Source organism: Neolamprologus multifasciatus, chromosome 11, assembly GCF_963576455.1.
Source record: "Neolamprologus multifasciatus chromosome 11, fNeoMul1.2, whole genome shotgun sequence".
NCBI lineage: Eukaryota > Metazoa > Chordata > Actinopteri > Cichliformes > Cichlidae > Neolamprologus > Neolamprologus multifasciatus.
Window position 1 is genome coordinate 31,998,926 of NC_140449.1, and position 25,997 is coordinate 32,024,922.

A 25,997-nucleotide genomic window follows, 5' to 3' on the forward strand; every position below is an offset into this window, starting at 1 on the left:
TAAATTAAAAATAAGATCATTTTAATAGTGCTCTTTTTACTTCATTTAACAAGTCGGGGAAGTTAATGGAACATAGTGCAGTGGGCAAGTGACATCTTTAACAGAAACAGGGGGCGATCGTGGCTCAAGAGTTGGGAGTTCGCCTTGTAATCAGAAGGTTGCCGGTTCAAGCCCCGGCTTGGACAGTCTCAGTCGTTGTGTCCTTGGGCAAGACACTTCACCCGTTGCCTACTGGTGGTGGTCAGAGGGCCCGGTGGCGCCAGTGTCCGGCAGCCTCGCCTCTGTCAGTGCACCCCAGGGTGGCTGTGGCTACAATGTAGCTGCCATCACCAGTGTGTGAATGTGTGTGTAAAGCACTTTGGGGTCCTTAGGGACTAGTAAAGCGCTATACAAATACAGGCCATTTACAGAAACACTACGGTGACACTGGACAAATTCCAACTGCCAAAGTCAGTCTCTGTAGGGAGCCATGTAAACTTATGCAAACAGTAGCTTATTAAACGAATGACCACCAGCCAGTAGGCACAGATCTATAGTAAATGCTCTGATAATTAAACATAGTAACACAGATGTTATTTGATGAAAGGCAAGTAAGGGATGACTTTAGTTTGGAATGGCTGATTGTACTTAGACGCATGGAGGAGTTTGAGAATCAGGTGGGGTCAAATATCGTCCATTTTGTCCATGTGTCCAAACCAAGTGTCCGTATTATTTGGGAGAAAACCCAAGCCAGCTCTGGTCAGTACAAACAGTACTGCAGGTCTGCAGTGTGGCCTGGCTTGTGCGTACATTGGTGCAAAGTCCTTTACATACCAGACACGTAAAATGCTCTGATTGCAGCCATTCCCCAACTCTGTGAATGGTACTCATGGCCATTGGTCAGTGGTTGTTGATCAGTGGTCATGAGAATTTGCATATTAATGATGAAGGAACTGACCTCCCGGCCCATTGTTCCTTCAGTGGTGCTAGTTTCGGTCATTATGCAAAAATGTACTGTTTATAAGATTGTGGAAACCTGCAGTCAGCTGAGACTGAAGAAGTCAGTCACTGAAAACGTTACGTCCAGATGAACAGAATCAAACTTTGGGGATATACCTTATTTTCAACCATGCTCGATTTTTCCGATGTATTGCACCTAAATAAAGAGATCTAACCAATCAGATCACTGCATTTAGCAACAAGCCCGCCCATACCTCAAAACGCGCAATGGTACTAAACACGCATAGATGCTGCTCCGAGCAAATGATTTCTCTGCCTGGATTAAACCATGAAATTCTCCCTGCTGCTGTTTTTTTTTTCCCTCAAAAAAGAAACATGTTTGGTGTGTAATGGTCTAAAGTCTCATTGTCTTTTGCTCTGTTTTGGAGTGAGAAGCTACTGGACTATTTTGTCAGTTAGCTTGCTTACGTTGGTGGAGTTTCTTCTGCAGGTTTGGCCGTCTGTTACCCACGAGCTGTGTGAGCAACGTTTCAGCAATTGCTATATTTATAAATTTTATGTTTTCAAAACATATAGTAAAAGGTTATCGTGTCTCTTTAGTGTTCCATTTTAATAATAAAAAATAATAAAATAAACAATACATATGTAGCCCTCATTTACTCAATACCATTAAATAAATGGGCTTTGGGTTCTTTTTCTAGTGTACTCTCGTACGATATTCTTAAATGAACTTCTCTTTTGTTTCTGGGATCAATGAAGCTTATTCCTTAACAGTAGCACTACACGCGAAAATGAACACTGGTGTCTATAGTGCAGTAAATCATGTCATACACCATGTAAAGTAGAGCATTGCAACCCTCCTTTAATTTACCAAACAATGAAAACAAGAAAATAACAAAATGGCAGATTTCAGTATTCAGGCAAACCAAAAAACACACACAGCAATTTACCCACTGTACACAGAATCTCCACACATACAGTGTAAACCACCAGTGATAAAACAATTATAGTCCAAACTAAACCTAAAGCCGGCAGAGATAAACCCTACGTTGCAGGCCTGCATTGCTCCAGTATAAATCCAAAACGATCTCCCAACCGGAAGTTCTTCACTCAACAAGCAAAACATAAATAAATAAACTCAGTACCTTGTGAAACGTGCACTTCCCACCAGATTAATCCAGGCAACAAGTTGTCTTCAGCTCCTTCAGAAACACTCCGCTCTGAATGCAGTAGCACAAAGATGAGGAAGGTCCGTGATCTCTACGTGCTCCACAAGCTACCTGTTTTAGCTTCCCACGTTGCCAGAGGTACTCTGAGTGACGTGGGCACTCAGAATGACTATCTGGGGTGTGTCCGTCGTTATCCAGTTCGGTAACGATCCTCTGTAGCTTTTTAAGTTCCACAACTTTAGCGAAACGGCAGTCTACAGTAGTCCTTATTAGCGAACGGCTGGGTTAGCCTCACTATAACTCAACGTGTGCAAGGCCGCAGTAAACAAAACACACAGTCCAGCAGCTTCACGCCGAAACTTTACGTGTCATGTCACTAACTTACCGACACTGTGACTTATCTTTCCGAAAAGTCAAAACACACTTACTACTAGTACATAAAAACAAGCTAACTTCTCCGGATGCTCCGTGTAACTCACGCACCACCGCGCGCTCTCCTCGCGCTCTTTTTTCTCTTTTTTTCTTCTCCACCCTGTGTTACCTTCACAGACCATATCCCCGTAGGAAATTACAGTTCTCACAAACAATTCACAAGAAAAGAAAGATAACTTATTTTAAACAATGCAAACATGTTTTTAATCATTTTACATGAACTTTTACCTTTTTAATATACAATAAATTTTAAATAAATGAACTCTTTGATATTTATATTCTCAGACTTCACTTATCTTTTACTATTTATGCATCTTTTTAACCCGGGTTACACATATTTTTGTCTCCAGTCACTCACATTTAATTGCTTATTCATTTTTTCTGCAAAGCATGTCCTTTCTTCACCACATTTCTATTTCCCTTATGCATACCTAATGATAATGGGCATGCTCGTGCATGAGAAATGACTGCATGAAAAATGATGCCACTTAATGTGTCTATTTACACATTTTAATTAATTTACCAAACAAGATTATTTTTAGGTGCTTAACCTTTGTTTTGTTTTGTTTTGATTTTTTTTTTATGAGTGCCTGGAGTGGAGTCCTTTCTGTGTCGCAGCAATCTACAGTGTTGTCTGATGATGAAGTAACGGACTGGGTCAGGTGCTGGATGTAATTGGGAGACACATAGAGAAAAGAATTAGGTTTGACAGGTCATTTATTCCACTTTAGTGAATAGTAAGCGAGTTGAATGATGGTGAACAGAGCATTTAGACCTCATTAACCAGTCATTCTCTCTCCCTCTCTGTATCATGTTTAAACACCATGTTAAACATATAAACATATTTAAAATACAGCACACTGTGTGCATAGAGCTCCTGTCCTCTGTTATGTATGCACTGTGTATGTGGGATTGGGCAGTTATGTGCTATCTTGCTGCTTAAAGAATATGCATATACAACTGCTACAAATATAGGCAAGGCAAGGCAAGTTTATTTGTATAGCACAATTCAACAACAAGGTGATTCAAAGTGCTTTACAGAGACATTAGAAACCAAAAACAAATAAAAAGCATGATTTAAAATTGATTAAAACAAGCAAACAAACAAACTAATTAACTAACAAACAAACAAACAAAACAGTATATAAAATCAAAACAGATAAAATCAGAACAGTAGATAAAATCAGTAGTTAAATGTAAGTTTTGAAATTTAAGCTTAAAAGTGTGGATTTGGTGCTTTATTCAAATGCAGCTGAGAACAGGTGAGTCTTCAACCTGGATTTAAATAAACTGAGTGTTTCAGCTGATCTGATATAGTGAAAATAGCAATAACATCAAGCTATAGCTATTAAGATTTAACAATTCTCATGTGTTAATACATGATATGTGTTCTTTTTTAAAAAAACAAAAAAACAAAACACAAAAAGCATTAACCACAAAAACTTGGGACAGATTCAGATCCAGTCTGTTGAGCTCCAGTTTCTAGGACAGTGACGTTTTCCAAGCCATAATCAGGTATTATTACGCACTAAATCCAAAATCTTCATGTATGGAATATTGAGCCTGTAATGTCAGAAGAGTCGATTCTTTTTCCGTCCAGAGTCGATGGATTTGAAAACCAGGAATGCTGCTGTGCACAGAGAGCAGATCTCCACCTATAAGAACTGCTAAGCCCCAATCTGTAATTTGTTTGCTCACATAAATTATGTATATACATCCACATGCATAATGAAAAGGTCTGAGTTATACTGCATAGTAAACCAGCATTTTGTTTTTTGCTTACAAGATGATAAAGCAAAATAGAGACGTGCTCTACTGGTGTAAATGAGCCAGAACTGCAACACATCTGAAATAAAGCTTACGAACATACGTTTGTGTTAACAAAGTATCAGTTTCACAGAACAAATGTGGAAAGAAAAAAACGTTTTGTTTATATGTGCTCTGTGTGTGTTTGTTATTTGTAATGGGGTATTGTATTATAGCCATACTAATGATAATCGTGCAAATTAAAATAAAAGAAATGATCACATTATGTTCACATAATGTGATGGTAAACAATCAGGTGCAGCTGGGAGCCGCGCTCCTGTTTATAACGGCTCTCTTCCCTTTCAGTAACTTCTTTACTGCAGCCTCAGCTTATCTGCACTTTATGGCTGACTAAAGTAAAGTGACTACCACTCACAGCATTGAGTTTTCTGTGGTTGTGAGTACTCCTCTCTCACACACACACGAATACAATTGTGCACACACACACACACACAATGGGAAAGACTCATCTCCAGCAACAAATCTACTAAACTGAGTCACACAGGTGCAGTTAGGCAGTGAGGCACTGTGGACTTCTTAATGTAATTACCAGTTTGTTCTCTGCCCTTGCTGAGGCTTCTCATCATTGAGCTACAGCCAGCTGCTCTCTTAAAGAGCGCCTCTGTGCACTACACCTGGAGACGCTGGCCTTATATTTTGGCTGTTCGGTGTATTGATGCATGCTCAATCGTCCGGGTAAGAAAATCCCAAAAACTTGATTCTGTTCATCTGGACGTAGCATTTTGAAAACCCTCAGTCCAGATGAACAAAATCAGCTTTTTGGAATTTAGCTGCGGTTTATGGAGTTAGAATACAGCTTTTATCATTTTTGCTCATCTTTTTCCTTCATTTGTTTCATATGTTTCAATATACTTTTATTTTATTATTTCTATTGTTCATATGTGATTTCTTTAAGTTCTGGTCATTATATTTTGTATTTCTCTCAGTCCTCTGCACCTCCTATTATCAGTCTATCTATTCCACATATTTCTGTATTTTATACAGCTGGTACTTGTACTTTGAAGCAAGCTAATATACTCCAGGTAATTTTTAGTTACCCTAACATTGGAGATCAGGATTAGCGGGGACACAGAGTTAGTTATCCGCTCACTAAGTTAAACCAGGGTTTCCCCTTCTGCATTCACACTAATGATGTTGTTGGGAGCACCTGATCAGTCACAGTTATTGAGACGTGTACTGACAACAAAGTGGGTAATTGTGCAGAGGAAGATGAAACTATATTATGGAGAAAAATCAAGAGATTAAAAATACAATTGGAACAGAGACTGAAGCAACACAGTCGCTGCAGACAAAGCGGAGGACAGTGAGCGCGTGTGAGAGGAAAAGCACTGTAGAGTAATATAACATTTAAAGTGTGCATTTTAAACGATTGGTCACTTCAGAGCTGTAATGTGCAGCAAAGACCTCAGAAACAAGTTGGAGCATTCAGAGCTAAAAAAAACTAAAATCTTTATTTCATTGCTCTGTGCACCTACTCACCAGATTAATGATGTTCTGCAGCATTAAACTTCTGTTTTATTTGCAACAGTGTTGCATTTTACTGTTAAATTTCTATGTTCTTTAAATATTTTTAATAATCTTATCAACATCATCAACATCTGAATCGGTGGCACTCATAGGGATCATTTCGTATGCAAGTCAGATGACCTGCAAAACATCCCTTTTTATATAAGTCAACACAGACAGACAGGGATACATGCAAATGAAGGACTGACTGAATAACAAGACACAGCAATGAAAACAATGCCAATTCTCAACTGTCTTGACATAATAAAGATGAAAACATACAAAAGCAACACACTCATTTATCTCAATTGTGAGGATTCTAATCCAACATAAAGGTACATGTACAAATGCTGTTGCTCACAGAGAACAGTGACAAAAACATTACAGAAAAAGCAAGAATCTCCCTGCTGGGCCATTATTAAGTTATTGGTATTGACTAACCAGCCTCCTGCAGTTACATTGCAGCCATTTTATGGTGTAGATCAGTAAAAATGTGACATACTGCTGCTTCAAAGTGATTATAATCCCCCTGAAAACAACTCAGAGGGACAAATTAATCCAAAAATGTCAAATAATTGATTATGTGATGCTCCGTGTGTGTATTTCAAATCCAGCCTATTTGACTGGCACTAACTGCTGTCACACGCAAACCCATATCGGCGAGTAATGGGATTTGAATGCTTGCAAAGCCAGAAAAGACAGCACTCAGTGTGTGTTTCTGACCCTTTTACCAGCCGTCCGCTGTAAACGTCAGCCAGTGTCGACCGCCATCTCAGCTCATCACTGTCATGTCCTGTCACATTATCCGGCAGCGCTGAGTGGGGTAGCGTCAGCGGCGGATGCTGCGCTGAACTTTGAGATGGACAGGCCTTCTGTGGGCTGTCAGATAGCATCCAGCGAATGACCTGCTTATTCTCCCTCGCTGTCGACACTCTGCCGACGTCTCCCCTGACACAAACGCATCAGTAGAAATCAAACACAGTCCGAGGAATGAAAGGAGACACCAACAGACAGAGCGCCGGGGGGGAAGAAAAATACATTTACTTTTTTTGTAAACAGGAGAAAGAAACAGAAAAGGCTTTTTTTAAACTTAAATATAGACGTGTTTAATCTTAAACCTGCAACATTCACCTAAATTTGCGTTATCAACCCTGTTAGGGATGTTTACGTGACTGCGAGACCTATTCAAAAAGCACCGCAAACATTTCTTTTTCTCTAATTGCAGATCGGTTGTGCTCGCCATCTGCTCGCTGATCGGCTGTGGTGGCTTTACGGTTACCTACGCCCGGGGCGAGAGGCTGTTTCGAGGCAGACAGCTCATCAGGATGATTGACAGGTTTTGGTGCTGGAACTCGACCAGCTGAGGAAAAACTGCATATTAGAGCTTTAGGAAGTGATTTGAAAGATGACACTGAATTTGCTGCAGCTGGAGATGGTGCACTGCACACTGCTGCAGGCTTCAGAATGGGAGTCTGTGATATGCCTTTGGTGTGTGGGTGTTATATGTGGATTATATGTGGGTCGTGGTACATTTGCTCCGGCAACGTTTCAGTCTCTGGCAGGCGTGGTCCATGTGAAGTGTGTGGCTCCGTGGGTGGTTGAAGGGAGCAAAGGAATAACATCGCTCTGGCATTGCAGCTGCTCTCTGCAGACGAGCATTCGCCGAGCACACATCGGCGTGGGGAGGAATTAAATGATACATGACAGGGGGATTTCTTAAAAAGATACGTGCGCAGTGGCCGGGGGGGTTTTCGATGGAGAATTGTTGATAAATTAACAGCCCAGCCAAGAACAGCACAGAAGAATAAATTCAGATAGAGAGTCCCGAGTCTCGTTTTCACCACGTTATGCCCGATGATTGATGATATTTCCACGAATAGCTACAAAAATCTTCACTAATTATGCTACTTTTTGCGGCCTCGTCACTGCGGATTCATTTCACAGCATCTGCGCCAGAATGAAAGAGGAATAACATGTTTCTCGCCCAGTGCGTGTTTCTCGTAAGAGGTCACCCATTCTCTTATGGCCCAGATGTTTTTAACTGGCGTTAGCGTTCCACAGCGCAGGCTCCACTTTCACAGCGGGCTGCAGCGAGTGTGGTTCTCTGCTGTAGAGTTTCCTGAGCCAGAGAGCCTCGCCAGATCCGTGTGTCATCCTCTTCTCTCTTTCCAAATAACTTGGGCAAGATTTACAGTACAAAGGTAGACAGTTGCATAACTCTGTCTTTCTGTCCAATTCGGCAACAAAGTGTGTCAGGGCAAAGGCTGAGGAGAGTCCCGTCTCTGCTAATGCAGTGCAGAGACAGTGTTTTGATGTTTCCAGGCTGATCTTCGCCAGGCTTCACATTTCACTGCGTAATACCGAGTGTGTTTCGGTTAAAAAAGCCGCCATTGTTTTCTTTTACCTGCTTGACATTGCCTACACGACTAATGCACTTCAGCAAACATGCTTGAAACGTTGACATTTTCTTCCCAGTCAAGACTGTTTGCGAACACTGCGCTGTAGATGTTAATGTTAATTCTACTTACAACAGTTGAGTCAGACCCTCTCTTATAAATCAATAAATATTGATATTATTGCAATAATGGAAGCAAATTCATTAAAATTTGGTTCTTAATACGATGTTCACTTGTGACCATTTGCACCTGTGTTTTTGTGTTTCCTTTATTAGTCTATGACAGCGTTCGTCTGTCTGTCGCATGTTAACAATATACTTGTTATATCCTGATATATTGATCCCCATACTGGTTTGCAGAATCACAGGTTCAAGGATGTCTCATGATGGAATACCTTTTTATAGAAAAATATAGGTTACACAGACTTGTCCTAGCTACAAACTCCGTTGTGTAGTCCTTACAAAACTGCTGTAACTCGTCATGGCAACTATCCATCCATCCATCCATCTTCCTCCACCAGCCCGTTCTCACTCCCGAGGCGTAACATACCGACGTTTTGTCACGTCCCGCGGCGTTCCTGAGGAACGCGAAAGGAGACCTTCGGCGTTCTTATGGTACGCGGCGGGGTATGGCTGAAATCCAGTGCAATGACGCTCCCGCGGTAATAGACGTTCCAGCCCTGTATTCCAGCCCTAAACCTAACCTTATCCCCAGCCCTAACCATAACCTTTTTCCTGAGCTTATCCAGGACTTTAATGATGTTAAATAGCGTGTTTCTAAGCGATTTGAAGAAAAAGAGCGAACATTTGTAGATTGAGTCCATACGGTTCTCATATTTCCTCATTTTGCCGAGGTCGTCATTTAGGAACGTGGTGGGTAGCCGAAAACGTAATATGTTGACGATTTGTCACCTAGCGTAAAATGTTACGCTTTGGGAGTGAGAACGTGTTGCCTCCACTTATCTGGGGTCAGGTCACGGGGGCAGCAGCCTAAGCAGAAAAGCCCAGACCTCCCTCTAACTGGCCACCTCCTCCAGCTTGCCTGGACCAAGGCATTCCCAGGTCAACCGAGAGATATAATTTCTCTAGCATATCCTGGGTCTGCCCTGGGGCCTCCTTTCGGTGGGACATGCCAGAACACCTCACCTGGGAGGGCGCCCAGGAGGCATCCTTATCAGATGCCCGAACCACCTCAACTGGCTTCTTTTGATGTGGAGTAGCAGCGGCTCTACTCTGAGCCTCTCCTGGATGGCTGAACTCCTCACCCCATCTCTAAGGGAGAGGCCAGCCATCCTTCGGAGGAAGCCCGGCACTTGTATCCGCGATCTCGTTCTTTCAGTCACTAACCACAGCTCGTGACCACAGGTGAGGTAGGGACGTAGATCGAAAAACTGAGAGCTTCACTTTTACACTCGGCTCTCTCTTCACCACGACAGACAGGTACAGCGTTCGCTTCACTGCAGCCGCAGCCCATTTGTCGATCTCCCACTAATGCTGGAAACCTTCCTAAGAATATTTTGGTTTCATTTGGTCCATACTGACAAGATAGCATCACAAAGATAAAGCAGGTTTGCAATTCTCCTTCTCCACCACATCCCAAAGGTGCTCTGTCCATTTGAGATCTGGTGATTGTGGAAATTGTTTGAGGACAGTGAAATCATGGTCATGTTCAAGAAACCAGTCTGAGCTTTGTGACATGAGATGTTATCCTGCTGGAAGCAGCCATCAGAAGACGGGTACATTGTGAATTGTAGCCTCAGTTTTCTGTTCTCAGCTGCTCTGCTGCTGTAGCTCATCTGCTTCGAGGTTCATGTTGTTTGGATTTCATACCTTGGTTGTAATGAGTCATTATGTGAGTTACTGTTATTCTGTTATTCTCTGACCTCTGACATCAACAAGGCATTTTCACCAAGAGACCTGACGTAGGATATTTTCTCTTTTTCAGTTCATTTTCTGTAAATCCTACAGATTGTTGTGCAGGAAAATCCCAGTAGATCTGCTTTTTTGGAAATAGTTAGGCAAGCCAGTCTGGCGTCAGCAACCATTCCATCCATCCATGTTCAAGTTACTTGAATCCCCTTTCTTCCAGTTCAAACCATGTGGCTGATCAGCCACATTGTGCTTCATTGTGCTTCAATTAGGGATGCACCAATACCGATACTGGTATCGGGTATCGGGGCCGATACTGTAAAATGTGTGCGTACTCATACTCGTAAAAGTTAACCGATACCATGAACCGATACTAACTTATTTCATTAATCAGAGGGTGGCTTGTCATTTCTGTTGTAGTTTTTTAGATTGGCCACTAGGGGGACATCCCGCGCTAAACAGGCACAGGGTTAGGCGGCACAGTCGACTGATGATCCACGGGCAGATGAGGAGTTTGTTCGCCAATGCCAAATACTTTCGTTATTTTGTTTGCTTGTTTACAATATGGACACTCTGCAAAAATTTAAAAGTTTATTTTATTTTCAAACCTAATTTGTATTTATTTATTTATTTGTTTGTTTGTTTATTTATTATTCTGAAAGCTCGAGAGAGTGCCAATAGTTCAGTGATATTTTGTTAAATTAAAATGTGGAGACTCTGCAATAATTTAACAGAAGTGCTTATTTTTCACTTGAAATTTTTTTGTGGTCATTTTTAATAAGATTTTATTTTTTATCTGCAGAGAATGAAATAAAACCTGTCTTCCAATTTATTGCATTTGTGTGTGTGTGTGTGTGGTAGAAGTATCGGTTTTTGTACTCTGTATCGGCAAGTACTCAGATCCAAGTATCGGTATCGTATCGGTTTGAAAGAATTGGTATCGTTGCATCCCTAGCTTCAATACATACAGCTGAATAGGTGTATGTATGGAAGTGGCCAGTGTAGACTGGGCTGTGTAGCTGCAGGATGTTAAAGAGTTTCTTTCTTGATATCAGAAACGTTAGAACCGCCTTTGTGTTTCTAACATTTAATTTTCTTTTCATTTTCTGTCAGTACACTCTTCATTAAAGCTGATAACATATTCCAGTTTCCCATCTGTTGAGTGGGCGTGTTAGGTCATTCTACCTGCTGAGAATACTGGTGGAGATGGAAAAGCTTTTATTAGTCTGCCCTCTTCTCTGCTTCTGTCACGGAATAATCAGAAGTCGTGAAACTCGGAATAGCTGCACAACTTTGCCTAGGTTTCTCGCACCTTAGACTGTTTGCATTTTGTTTTCCAGCCAGTCTGGAAGCACTTTTAAACAACCAAACACACTAAAAGTGTCACATTCATCTTTAGGCAACATTAAATGTTTCAAACCCCTTAGGGACGCTCTGTAAATACACACAAGCCTGAAACGGGGAAAGTGTGGGAACTTTTAAAGTCCATTATTCACTTTCCTTTTGGCTCTATCCTAACTGTTCCCCTGTGTTTACCACCTTGTCCCTAATTTTGATTCCCTGACATTTAATAGTGTGCAGTTAGAGTGCCCCTGGGTTGAAATTAAGTAAATAAGGGCAGTGTAAGAAAAAAAAAAATCACATTAACTCAAAACAGGATGTTCAAAGACAATAAAGGTAAACTGCAGAGTCTGATCATGGTAATAATGAAACACAGTTGCACCCCTCGCTGATGATTGCTACAGTGGATTGAGGATTACTTTGTGATACTGCTGATTGTCTGTGAACAATAGTGAGTAATTTGTCAGAGACACCCTCATTTCTGTGACAGCTCAACTGGTACAATTTTTCTTGTATTATTATTGCAGGACTTTGATTGCCAAAGCGAGAATAATAAGTGATTATAACTCTATTTGAGACAAACATTTCCTGAAAACACAAACAACACAAACTATATTTACAAAGGCAGGGCAGACCAGGGGCAAAAAATACTGAATTTGTCAAATTAAAAGCAAGCATGTGTTATTACACGTACTCTGCAATCAAAATGGATTTTGATGTAAGACCTGGGTCTGCAGTTTTTTTTTTAAATTTGCTACCTAAACTTAAGATGGTTGTGTTTAAACGTTTCTTTTATCTTGCAGTCACCTGGTCATCTGTGCTTTATACTACTAAGTTAAAAACCCTGCTGTAATACAGAGAAACCTCCAATGAGCACATGACCCGCACATGACCCCCTATGAGCAAACACTTGGCAACAGTGGCAAGGAAAAACTCCCTGTTAACAGGAAGAACCGTCTGGGAGAACCAGGCTGAGCGGTTGGGGGTAAGGGGGAGGGAGACGCAGCAAAAGACACACTGAACAAGAGAACCAGTAATTACCCCATCTAATACTGATGTTCTCTAGATCAGCGGTCCCCAACCTTTTTTGCGCCACGGACCGGTTTATGCCCGACAATATTTTCGGACCGGCCTTTAAGGTGTCGCAGATAAATACAACAAAATAAAACTAGTACCGGTACCGAAAAAAAGAAGATTTATTCATAACACACGTGAAAAGACCAAGGAAAACCAAGTTAACGATAAAAACGATAACAAAATAACGCTGAAAAGCGATAAAAACCCTGAAAACCATACATTTCACACCTGAGCCTCTACTCTCGCGGCCCCGTACCAAACGACTCACGGACCGGTACCGGTCCGAGGCCCGGGGGTTGGGGACCGCTGCTCTAGAATGCACGCTTGTTACAATGTAACACGTCATCAGGGCATTTGAGTCAAACATATTATTAACTTCATAATAGAATTAAAATCTAGTCATGACTACAATAGTTGTTAAATCTTATGGAAAAATAGAGATTTTTGCCTTGAATGCTCAGTCTGCTCAGCATCTAAACAAATTTGACAGTCTGTAGGCTAAATATTTTAAAGCTATGCAAGTAGATACAGTTACAGTAACGTGACTGCTTTGAATATTGCTTCTGTTTGCGATACAGTGGGTAATAAGCGGTACTTTTCAGTATTACAATGATCTCCACCAAGATGGCAATTGTGAAGCACTTCTTGCATTAGGCTTCATGATAGTCTTGACGTAGTCTTGGTCTCCCCAATATTACAGATTGGGGACAAATCTGTAAGACTGTAAGTTAGAGCCAAAGGAAAATCCACTGCAGTTTTCTTATTCTTATTCTTAACTTTTGGTGACTGAGTTTGCATTTCCTCTAGGATAATGCAAATATTTGCATTTCAAATGAACAAAAACAGCATTTCTGATAAGATTTCTGTCAAATAAGGCAACACAGATTCATTCTCTTCGCTGTTGACAGCCCAGTCATGCTTGCTGTTGTGCATTTGCAGTCACCCACTGCAGTTCTTTTCTCTTCCAGGAAAAACTTTGGATCATGACCTCACAGTTTACTTAATATCTTTTGACACACAACTCTAGGGTATAAACTTGTTTTTTCATTTCTCTGTTGTGGTTTTGGTGACTTTATAAAACTATACTAAAAGTACCAAACTCCCATTACAATAGTCTTTCATTGAAGCAGCACATCTGATTCTCCTCTGAGCCTGTTGCCTCTGGCTAAGCTTCAACAAATCGTGCTTCCCAGACAATGTCTTGGGTTTTAATCAATAGGAAATAATTCACATGAACTACGTTAGAAATCCGAAGTATAATTCGCTGCTCCAAAGTGCTTTACTCTGCTCCAGAATATTTGCTTCACCATTAGGTCAGTGTGAACCTGCTCATCCTGTGTCTCGGTTCCTGGCGGGATCTCTATCATCAGAGTGGGATTTCTGTCAGGATGATGTCTGAACTCCTCCTCCGCTTTTTTGTTCAGCAGTTTCCTTCTCCCACTTTTCCTGTGTCTTCCCTGGAATTTTCCATTCCCTGTCTTACGTCAGCTATAGTCAAGTTGCCCTCAGAGAGTTTACCTCCTCTTGAGAACAGCTGACCTTGCGGCTACTCTGCCCACCCACTAGGCATTGGTTGAGTCCCAGCAGAGACAGTTTTTAGCCGGTCTTTTCCAGATTGTTGCTGCCAAGCTGCTGTAACGTTCCAGTCATTGCTGTCACCTGCACACAATTACTGCCCTTCCTTTAGTCCTTTTCAAGTTGTTTGTCTGACTCCTGCTGCCTGCCCATGGCTGACGTGGGTGAAGATCAAAATGTCAGCAATCATTGTCAGTATAGACCAATAAGAGGTAAAACTTTAAAGATGACCAAAGATTTGAATTTTTTAAAAAAGCCAACTGCCTGGTTCCACTTTGTGGCACTGCTGTTCGTCTTTTTCTTTTTCTAATCCCAATAAAAAATACATAAAGCTTCTTTTTCTGCCTCTGCACACAAATACTTTTAAAGTAATGCTTCAGTTCGGCTGAACAGCTTCCACTGAAAGCGACAGTGTAACATCACTGTGCCCACCTTCTGCAGCACAATTGTCGAGGTGTGTTAGTTAATCCTCCCACGCGCAGCCGGCACCTTTCCACTTTCCCCAGCCAAGTGGTGCCTATTCAGACTTTTTCACGAGAGAGGCAGATGTGTTTGTTCGTTCCCCCAAAGCTCTGTCAGCACACAGAGGGAGGCACACACACACCAAACAGACAAGCAACGTGAAGCTGTGCAAGTTCTAAAGCGCAGTCGCTGTGCAGCTGAAGGGCATTTGCTCATATTTGTGGGGTTTGGGCACTGGTATTGTGTCTTCTGTCAAATGAACAAAGAATTGATCGCGCTAACAGTTATTATCTGTGCACAGCTTGATATCACTTATGCCTACACACTAAAGAATTGCAGTTCACAATAAAGCGGCTGCATTTCCAATATCCAGAGAGTAACATACACTGCTTTGTTTTTACAGTGTTTTTGGGGTTTAATGAGTTGAGCTGAAAGTGAATTTGCTTTTTTCTGGTCTCTTTCACATGTGTAGGGTACATACAAAGTATAGAAAGCAGCAGCAATGTTGGAAGCTGGAGCCTATCCCAGCTGTCGTAGGGCACGAGGCAGGATACACCCTGGACAGGTCGCAAATCTACTGTGAACATGTTTATTTCTGGTGTTAGCTCCTTTATTCTCAAGCGATCACCACAGCAGGCAGTTCCACGTTTGATTTGGCAGATTTTTTTTTTAACCAGATGTTCTTCCTGAGGCAGCGCCAAAGGTATTTGTGTCTCTTCCCAGAATCAAACCTGGGAATCTTTGATTGTCAGGCAAATGTGTTAACCACTACACAGCCACTGTGTTTATTTATGCTGTTAAGTGCTGCATGTTATGGTCGTCTACAGAGATTGGCTTGAATTCGGAGCCAAGCTCAAGTGGCCATTCAACGACAGTATATTATCTGAGATTTGATAGGCATAGGAAAGATCTCGCTCACCTTCTAGCAAGTTAAATTTAATGTGCTTTCAGGTGAGAACATGCTGGTAAAAATAGCATAAAAAAGCCACAGGTGTCCTTTAACTGTTCCCTTGAGGGAGTTTGCCAAAAGCCATTACTGTAAGATTAGTAAAGAGTGGTGGCGTATGCCTGAAGTAAGCAAATAGACCATTAATTCAGTTTTAATGTTTAAGCCAGAAATCACCTGTTGAAGGGAAAGATGGATGTCTGGCTTTCTAGAAAGCCCCAGGCAGCCTGTTTTCTTTTCACAGTCAAGCGAGCGAGCGGAATGAAGCTGATTTACAGGTCGGCTTTAGCACCGTTTTAATTATCCTCTCTCCGTGCGTCTTTCTCCATCCTCCAGATGGACCCGGTGCAGAAAGCCGTCCTCCATCACACCCTCGGACTCCCTCCCACCGCCAAGAGGAAGCACGTCTCCTGCAGCGTTTGCCAGCTGAGGTTCAACTCACAGGTGAGGAAGTTTTCTTCTGAAGAGGAAAGAAAGTTCAGAAGTCACAAGTACTCCTGCAAGAGATGAACACTGAAAAGAAAAAAGAAAGAAATGAGAAAAATGGCATCACATCACAACCTGCACAGGAGAAAGTTTAAAACTCTTCCTGCCCTGCTGTCAGCCATACTGTCTTTGAGTTGAAGGTATTCTCTTGCACACGGTAACACATACTGTCACTGTGGCTAAAGGGTAAGATTAAAGGCTAACACAGAAGTTTTAAAGAGAAAAAGTGGAATTGTCTTCATTCACTGCGCTGGGACAGTCAAAGAGCGATTTAGCAGTGCATTAAATGTGTGTGCATTTCTTGCTCTGTTAGGGTTTGGTGTTACCTGTGAACCGGACAAAAGGATGATATAAAAAATATCTTTGTGATGTAAATGAATGAAACAGGACAGAATGACAGGAACGCGGCATTCTAATAACCTTACGAGCCAATGCGTACTTATTATTAAATCATTATAGACTGCATATAAAAAGATGTCCTTGATCTTAGGGTCTGAAAAGTGAAGTCAGTGTGGGTGGGTGGGCCTACAACCTGCTTTCTTTTAAATGCACTTCAGTGGGGAACCGCTGGGTTAGCAAGCTGCATAAACTGCATGGGTCCAATGCAGTACAAGAGGTCATCTCACCAATCAGAATCAGAATAGTTTATCAATACCTGAGGAAATGATGTGGTCACAGTTGCTCCATGACAGTAAGAACAGAAATAATGGAACTATATTAAATAATAAAATATATTCTAAAGATACAAAATTTAATAAAACATGTCTAATAGATACAAATAGCTCTAATTATGATTATCCCAGTATATTGCTCAATTTAAATATATATGGCTGACACTGAGATGCACCTCATATCATACTGTACTTTCTCATTTTCTCTGTAGTAGAAAATACAAGCTTCTTGTATGGTGGGTGCTGCACAGCAGCCAATATTAATTGCATCAATAGGACGAACATGGTGGAAAGGTCCATGTCAGTGAGTCCAGTTAGTGCAGAGGAGACTTACCAGGTGGCGACAACTGCCCATCACTGCCCTAACCAGGTTATAAATATTTCAGTTGCATTTTAACATACAGCTCTATGGTGTCTTTTGAAGTCATCCTCGAGTGGCACCAAGAGGAACTGCGTTTTTTCTGCTTCCATGTTTCTTCATTTTTCAGCCCTGGAGATTTCATGTTGGTTTGCAGATGGAGCCCAGATTGTCTATGATAAACTGACTCTTAATTAATGCCTACCAGGATGAGTTTAGAGTTGTAAGTATTATTTTTTTCTACAACATGGCCTTTATTTTGTAAATCATAGTCCAGTTTTACCAGATGGGTGCCTTTGATTTCTCTGAGCCGGGCTTTAATTCTGCAAAAAAACCCAGAAAAAAAGCTCCATCTACACCACGTCGTTGCTTTACAAACAGCCTGCATCAGTGCATCATCTTTGGCTCTATGGAGAGCATGAATTTAAAGGGTTTATGGAATATTTCTAAATCTGATAGAATAGCGTGTGATTTGTGCCCTATATCAGCTGAAATAGGGTGTACCGCCCACAACAACAGTTAGATAAGAAAAAGAAAATGTAACCTATAATTTTTTATAAAGTATATTCATATTCAAAATCGACACACTCGAGTCAAAGCCATCTGACACTCTTCTGGATCATGTTTGACCTACAGTTCAGCAGCTAAAACTGCAGCTGACTTCCTGTGATTAAATCCTGATAATAATTCCTGTCAGGCTTGTCTCCTGTGTGGGGAACACTTGCTGGAATCCACGGCACACCTGGTGGAGGAAATGTCCTCTTCACACCCCAGGAGAGTCTCCATTTATCCACTGAAAAACACAGTTAAAAAGCCCCACTACCTTGTTGTGAGAGAGGTGAGACATAGTGAGGAAGAGAAGGAGAGAAAACAATTTGTGCACCAAACAAAAAAGAAAAAAGCATAGTGCTGTCATGGATATTCACAGTAGACATACACTGGCCTTAAATATCAGTGCTCTCAACAATAAAATGGGTGCAAACATCAGTCTCAACGCTTGATTTAAATATTCTCCTCCCTACATTTTGCACAAGATCATTGCACAAATGATCTCTCACCTCAGACACACAACTGTCACTGTGGGTTTTTTGTAAATACAGACCATTTCTTTTTTACACCAAAACCCAGTTTGTTCTGGTGTAATATGTTTGTAAGTCTGGCCCATAGACTGCACATAGATCTAAAACGTGAATGCAACATTAAAGGGCAACACTTGATTATTGCCTCAAGAACATTTCCTAATGAGTTCATGATCGCTATCATGAGTTGAAACCTTATTTAACAGAGAATTGTGTTCATTTTATGGACTGATGTTGGTCATGAGACCAGGCTGGCGTTTCTTCATGCATTTCTCTTCCCATCATTCTTCTACGAGTCAATCCTGGTTTGAGAAGCATGTCGCTCTTTTTAGCGTTTTCTGACCGTTTAATCTGATCTCCTTGTTCTTGAGTGCAACCACTGGCTTTCACCTTGTTGTAAACTCTCTGTGATTACACTGATGAAGACATCTTTTAATTTTAGACATCAACAATGATAACTCGACCTGCTTGAAAGTGTTCTAGAAAGGATTTTGTGATTATTCAGAGTCGTTGTTTTCTGCAGGCTTCTGATGTTGCTGAACTGGATTGTTGTGGTTGCTGAGCAGGACGGCGCATTCCTTCTTTTTACAATGTACCACATTGTTGATTTGGTTATTTTGAAAGTTTTTGCTGACTCTCTGATAGTTTACTTTGGTTTTTCAGCACAGTTATGGCCTACTTCACTTACATCAACATATCTTTAGAACTCATAGAAAGAAGCCCAATGAGAAGATGCCAAATTCTAATTTAATACTTGGAATCTGTTTAATCTGTCATGGAACAACACGGGAACAGGCCTCATTTGGCTGTAAAACAATCTATCAGTCAACTGTTCAGTTACTTTTGAGCCTATGAAACAGTTAATTCAATACTTTTGATAAAACTCTTGTATTAAAGTTTAAAATCTGCACTTTAATCAGATCTTGAATATTTTGTGTGGTGGTGTACAGAGGTAAAATTACAAAAAATTGCATTAATATCTAATTATGGATCTAACTATATACAGCTACAGTGGTGGTAATGGTTTCTAACTGTTTTCTGTTTTTGGATCTTAACCCTTGCATGCACAACCTACCAATACCTACACTCTTCCACGAGTGGGGTCAAAAATGACCCCAATTAAAATCAATGCATTTTGCTATAAACTCGGTTTTTATTCTTCAAAATCTTTAAAACAAAGAGTTGTAATATTTTCATATTTAAGGTATTCCTCATAAAACATGTTTGTGACATGAGGCCCTTTGCATTTTTATTTATTTTTTCATTAATTTTAAGAAATTGCAGTTTTTGTATCACTTGTATCACTTTTGTATGCTTGCTCTGCATATACTGCAGAAGCTGGCCTTCCCACTGAAAGGCACAAGTTGTTCATCCACTGTAACACAATCACTGAGCATGAATTTCTGCCTGCAGTTGACCAGGAAAAGGCCCCATATGTAGCGGAAAGCTGCCACGTTGTTTGTTTTCAGTCGGTAGGCTCTGGTCCTCTTGTCCTCAAAGTGCAAGAAACGGCAAATATCTTTAAATCTTTGAATTGACATAGCGGCCTTAAACAATGGGTTATGCAGAGGACTCCCAAAAAGCACACCGACTGGTACATCCCAGTTCTTCTCACTTCCTGCAAGAATGGTCAATCAAATGAAGGCCAGCTTATGTTTGATTACATTTTTCCACTCTTTTCCCCTGTCTGTGGCTACTCTTCGTGCCTCCTTCTTTGTGCATGTCAGCACCTCTTTAATGGACAGAGGATGAAGTAATGTACATGATTTAAAGTTTTTGTGGTCCAAAAAATATCAACACAAAATTAAAAATATGGATAGGAACAGTCCTTTTTAAAACGGGTAATCATTAAATTTGTGTTTCCAAATCATCTGGAGAGATTGGATACAAAACTTTAGCGTCTCGACACGTTGAGGAGTTTCAGAATGCCGTGTAGCTCGCTTTCGCTCTGCAAAGCTCATAACAGCTTCAGTATGATAGGATTTCTTGTCCTTATATTTGTCATCATCACACTGCGTTTCAGTAATATATATCATATGTTCCAAACCGAATGTATTTTTGCCTTCATTAGATTATATGTGCTCGCTCTAATATGCTGTAATGAAATGCATGGCAATGCTATTAGCTCGCTAAATTTAAATGACGGACAGGCAGATGGGTTTCAGTTCTTCCTGCACCTGATTTCCATACCATTTTCAAAGCAATCAAAAAATTTAAAAGGAAAATCACGGCTCCTGCTGCACGCCGTTAAATCAGCTGTGTCCCCAAATAGCAGTGTGGTGGCTCCGTGATTAAATGAGTAATCAATCCTTTTCAAACATTGAATGGGTAGGTGATTACTCAGAATGAGATTATTATGTTTTACATTGGGAAATCTGCCTTAGTATATATTTACTATCCATCAGCTGCTAATTTAAAGCTTCATTAGAGAAATAGAGCCTGTGTTCAGCTGTCAGTGGACAGGTAGCACTGTGAGAGAGAGACGGTTGAAAATGAACTCAGGAGCTGTTTTCTTCTATTTCATTCAAGGATACAACAGGGAATTGTTTTAATTTGCTCCAGTGATCGTTTATCATAAATGTGAGATGAGACCTGTCCTTCATACTCAATACGGAAACATTCTGAGGACGGAAGAAAGTCGAGTTAAAAACCAGTTAATGGCCTGAGATCTTAAAAAGAAAAAAACCTTCTCAGCTTTAATGGATTTTAAGATCTTTCTGCTTTACTTTGCAGTCATGTTTATGAGTTAGGGTCATAAACATGCCTCAAGTCTGCAATTTGTTAAGTGCGAGTGAGTCACCAGATAGTCTCATCTGCTCCATCACAAGAAACACTTTATTTCCAGTTTACATTGGCTGCATTTCAAATAAGTCCTTCAATTATTTACCTTGACTTTTGTTTTTGTGGATTGTATCCAGTTATCGTTTTAGCCCTTTTGCAAGCTAATAGGTTTTCTTTCTCAATATTCTTTCTTGAAACGCAAAGGAACAAATGTACACGTCACAGCGAGCGTGTCAGGAGAGACATTATGAGTGACATTAGTTAGTGTTTTGTGTGTGTGATACAGAGAGAGCGAACAAGCAAGAATGTGAGCCAAACACACACAGAGAAGCTGCTGATTATTAATTCATATGATGATGGTGTTTACATAAGCAGAAAAAAAATTCCACTGAAAATTGCTTCGCCAACCTGTGCAGGATTTTGGTGCCAAGTGCAAAGGGAGGGAACAAAGGGGTGGGAGGTTTAATCAAATAAGGTAATGAAGAGAGAATCGCTGGTATTTTGGTATTTGTTGTCCACCGCTGCTTAATGAAAACCGCTCTCCTTTACTTCATTAAATTCCTGCAGCCATCTGAAGAACACATGTTGATGCGTCTGCAGCCTCTGGCCTGAGAAGTGTCATGCCAAAGTGCAGTAACATTACACATGATGATGTTCCACGTTGTTTACCTATTTCAGGGATGTGCAAATGATGATGTGCAGGCTGTTACACGCACACCCCTGTTCTCACATCTATAAATCCTGCTATTTGCACTAAGGAGAAATAAACACTTTATGTATGTCACGACCTTGCTTTACTACACAGTGCACGAACGCTGTAGTGTGCACAGTACAATTTACTTTCTTGTTTTGATTAATTTGTTCCATTTAGGTTACCCAAATCTGTCTGACCACACGACAAATGTTATTTGTCAAGCTCCGAGGATGGCCTGTTTTAATAATTATTAGGTTCTTGTCTCGCTCATTGCCTGCCTGCCTCGCGTCCCGGGCTGACTTTTTTGTGTTTGGGAGCTCAGATAAAAGCAGGAGTCACTCAGGAACAGACCTACATAGAAACCAGGGTAAATTCACTTATTGGGCCACAGCATCATATGAATTGATGATCTGAGAACTTTTATGTCTCAACGGTCAAAAAAAGACATTGAGCAACATTTGAATAAGGGTGGGTGTTTTTTTAAATGAGAGCTTCACGTATATAATACGAAAGCTTGCCTCCTTGAAGCCTTGAAAAATGAGAAACAAGGAAATCAAGCAGTCCACCTGCTTGTCGGCAATTTTAAATCCCCAGTTAACCACATTCATGTCTTTGGACTGTGGGAGGAAGCCAGAGTACCCACAGAGACACAGGGGGAACATGCAAACTCCGCACAGACAGGCCCCAGGCAGGATTCAAACCTCGAACCCTGTTGCTGTGAACGTTACTTTGTCACTACTCTGCTGCGTTCTGTGCTGCTGTCCTCACCTCCAGCTTTCCACATGATGGAAACCACAATCTTCTTAAAGTGGTCCTGACTGAAGTAAAGGTTGTGAATGATTTATTTGACTGGACAAGGAATCTTTTCTTTAACCTGGTGAAGGCCTCGGTGAGGGGAAAATACATTTTTGGACATTCATTCACGCATCCACTGATTTATTTTCTTAACAGTGTTTCTATCTCGGGGTTCTGGGGGGTTGTTGTCGGGACAGGTTGCCAATATATAACCTAGGAAACAAGCACAAAGACATAACCTGCATGTCACAGTCTGGCGAGGGCAGACTGTAGGGGTTGACAAAAGGATCCAAAACGCAGACTCCAAGGAACAGGGAACAGAACTTGAAATGTTAACAAAAAGCGAGCCGTTTAATATGGCTGGTAAAAAAGGTACAAACAAAGGGCAAACTGAAGCAAAATTAACACAAACCTAAACTGGGAAATCTAAACAAACAATAAGAAAAACCTAGACAAGAAACTTGGAAGCATGGCATAGGAAACATGGCGTGGACAACAGACGACCTGACAATGACACACTGAAAACAGAGGACTTAAATACACAGGAGGTGATTAGGGGAAGTGGGAACACATGAAGGAACAGCTGACTGACATGAGCCTAATGACAGGACAAGGGAAGTGAAACTAAATACAATGAACAAAGAACACACGACTCCTTCAAAATAAAACAGGAAACATGAGACAGACATGATAATACAAACTTGATAACATACGACACCCAGCATGAAACACAAAGGGTGAGGGAAACTTAAATACAGGGGAAGAAAACACAAGGAGTCTAATAACCAAAAGAACTTCGCTAATCTAATGAATTTAAACATAAACAACATCCAAATAAACTAAAACCTAAAACGCTGGGTCAACAGACCCAGGATCATGACACTGCAAGAAGGTGTGTGCTGATGTGTGTACATGTATATCCATATTCCTTAAAATCAGTACATGGGGGGAAAAAGGCTAGGAAATGCTGATGAGCCCAGTGTTTCCTAGTGTTTATGTCCTAAAGCATAATTAAATAGTCATGCTGTGGAGGTCACTCTTATTTTCCACTTCTGGAGCTCTTTTCTCTCCAGGCAACACAGTGATTCTGTGTTGCCTACTTTTAAGTAAACAGAAGATTATTTTTTGACCCTGATCTCGTACACAGAACACAGCTTCACAATTCTAAAGAACAAACCTGATGTTTTATCGTGTTATTACTTCACTACTTTTCAAAGGTTTATGAGGCGTACTGAAAATGATTTTTAACTGATAATGTGTCAGTTGGATGCAGAAAATTAAGCATCACCACTGGACTCTATCCAAAAATATGCTGTTCCTAAATCAAGTGCATTTTCATTCTTTAAATCTGTGAGTTCACTGATTGGGATTTTTTACTCAGCACTGGCTGTTCCAATTCCCCAATAAGTCTATTTGGGTTTGTGCTTTTGGTATTTTATAACAGAGGGTTAAGCAGGACGCTCTCTCTGTTGTTCTGTCTGCACTGCGTGTTGTATGGTCAGCCTGTGTCGCCCATCATCTGTCACTTTCAGAAACCAACCCTCCAACATTCACACCCACTCCATGCCATGAAGGTCCAGCTGTGATGATGAGTCAGGCTTTGTATTTGTGTTTTGATCTTAACGTTTTCATTTTCTATTAAACCCGAAGCAACACTATGAATGCATTCATTAAGAGGCTGTCTGAAAATGTGTGATATCCCAGAGTTTAAAAAATTATGGCATCTTCTTTTTCTTTCTGAGTATGAAGGACAAGGCTTTTCAGTCCAGCTACTGTTTTCTTCAAAATTCGTACTGACAAACGCTGGCGTTGATGTTATTATTATGACAAGTTAACAGGTCGGTCTCATGTTGGAATAAACGTATGGTCTCTTTAGGTGCAACACAACAGTAACAATATTTCCATAAGCAGTTCGGCAGGAGATGAGATTGAATTGCCTTCTCTCGGATTGATGTAAAGCTGCAGCTGTGCTAGCTCTAATAAATGCAGACAAAGACAACTCTACAGTTTGGACTGTCCTCTGTGATTATTGTGATGGATTTTTTATTTGACATTTTATCATGCACGTGCACAACAAAAATAATATTGGTGAAAAGATGTGAGTAAACTGGTAGATTTAAAAAAAAAAAAATCACGTCAGTGAATAAAAATAATATTCCCATCATAGCAGAAGAAGACAAAAACAGGAAATCTGGAACATCTACTTATTGCTTTTACTTTTTTTTTTTTGCAAGTTATTGCAAATCCACCAAAACCCTTTGCACAGCGTATGAATTAAAACTCAGCTTAATGTTCCTTGTGCTCATGATGACAATTAATTAAGGCTTTAATGGCAAAACAAGTATTAAAAAACTATCAGTAATGCAGCCTCTGAGCTATCAGTGACATTTTTAATTCACTGCTCTGGCAACATGAATTGTCACCACTTTAATAGTGTTTTTATCATTATTGTATTATTAGTTGTATCGGCATTATTTTGAGGAAAAGAGAAATCATTTCCTCTCCGGAGACCTCGCTTAATAATCTCAAGCCTGTTCTTTTTTCCCCCCCTTCCATGTTTTTCTGTAATTTGAATAACAAGCAGCGATAACGCCTGAAGAAATACTATTACGTAGCTTCTGGAAAAAGGAAAGCAATTATAATTGACCAAAATGAAGACCCAAATGCAGACTACTTAACAAAAAGTGAGCTTTAATACAAAGCCTACTGAACTTATAGAGAAAACACAAACTCCAGAAGGCTGATAAAAAAAACAAATGAAATATAATTGGAAATAGTGAGAGGTGGGAAACAGAATGGCGACTAAAAGCGGAGCACAGGATCTTGAATTCCAGCTCTTTTAGCTAATATTTGTCATTTAAACCCAGATTAGTTTACTTTATCATATTTATTTTGGTTTCTGACTAGTTGTTACCTGACTCAGATATTTTTGCTACATTGTATTATTTACTGACATACATCATTCTACTTCTTAAAGCTATGTGTTATATTTTTGTTGTGTTTATTTTTTAAAAATGCTGTAACAAAAGAATTGATAAGTGAAGTATATCTTACTTTATTTGAAGACTTTCAGCCTAGATTTAAAGCTCATCATAGTACAAAAACAACACTAGTGAAATAATGATCTTCTTGTGGTCACTGACAGTGGGCTCATCTCTCTGCTTGTCCTCATAGACCTTAAAGCAGCATTCGATAGTGTTATTCACAGCATTTTCCTACAGAGACTAAATGACGCCGTATTAAAGGAAACACGTTGCACTGTTTTGAGTCATATCCATCTGACTAGTTCAAGTGACTCCCCCTTGAATACAGATGTTATTCTTGGAGTTCCACAGGGTTCCATGTTGGGACCAATATTTTTTTCCTTCTCTTAGGGATGCATGAAAAAAAGACAGTTTTTACATTTCCATTGCTGTGCACATGATACCCAGTTCTATTTATCAGTGACGCCATCAGATCAGTTAGTTAAACTACTATCAGGCATGTATTAAAGAGAAAAGGATAAGCAGTACTTGAGTACTTATACTATTTTGTCCTAAGACCCTCAGAAAGGTGTCCAACCACATTCTTACTCCGGATGGCATTACTTTGGCAT

The 25,997-nt window shown here is 40.4% G+C and overlaps 1 protein-coding gene across 2 annotated transcripts in view; it reads left to right on the forward strand.

Moving 5' to 3' along the window:
- The window catches only part of znf385d (zinc finger protein 385D), a 102,528-nt gene that overhangs the window by 30,956 nt on the left and 45,575 nt on the right, over nucleotides 1-25,997 (forward strand). For both annotated transcript variants that reach the window (XR_014876961.1, XM_085178308.1), the window contains exon 3: nucleotides 15,875-15,982. Coding sequence is in view for 1 of the 2 variants with exons in the window: in XM_085178308.1 (XP_085034434.1) it covers nucleotides 15,875-15,982 (108 nt within the window). In the remaining variant the exon portion in view is untranslated. The remainder of the gene's footprint in view (nucleotides 1-15,874; nucleotides 15,983-25,997) is intronic.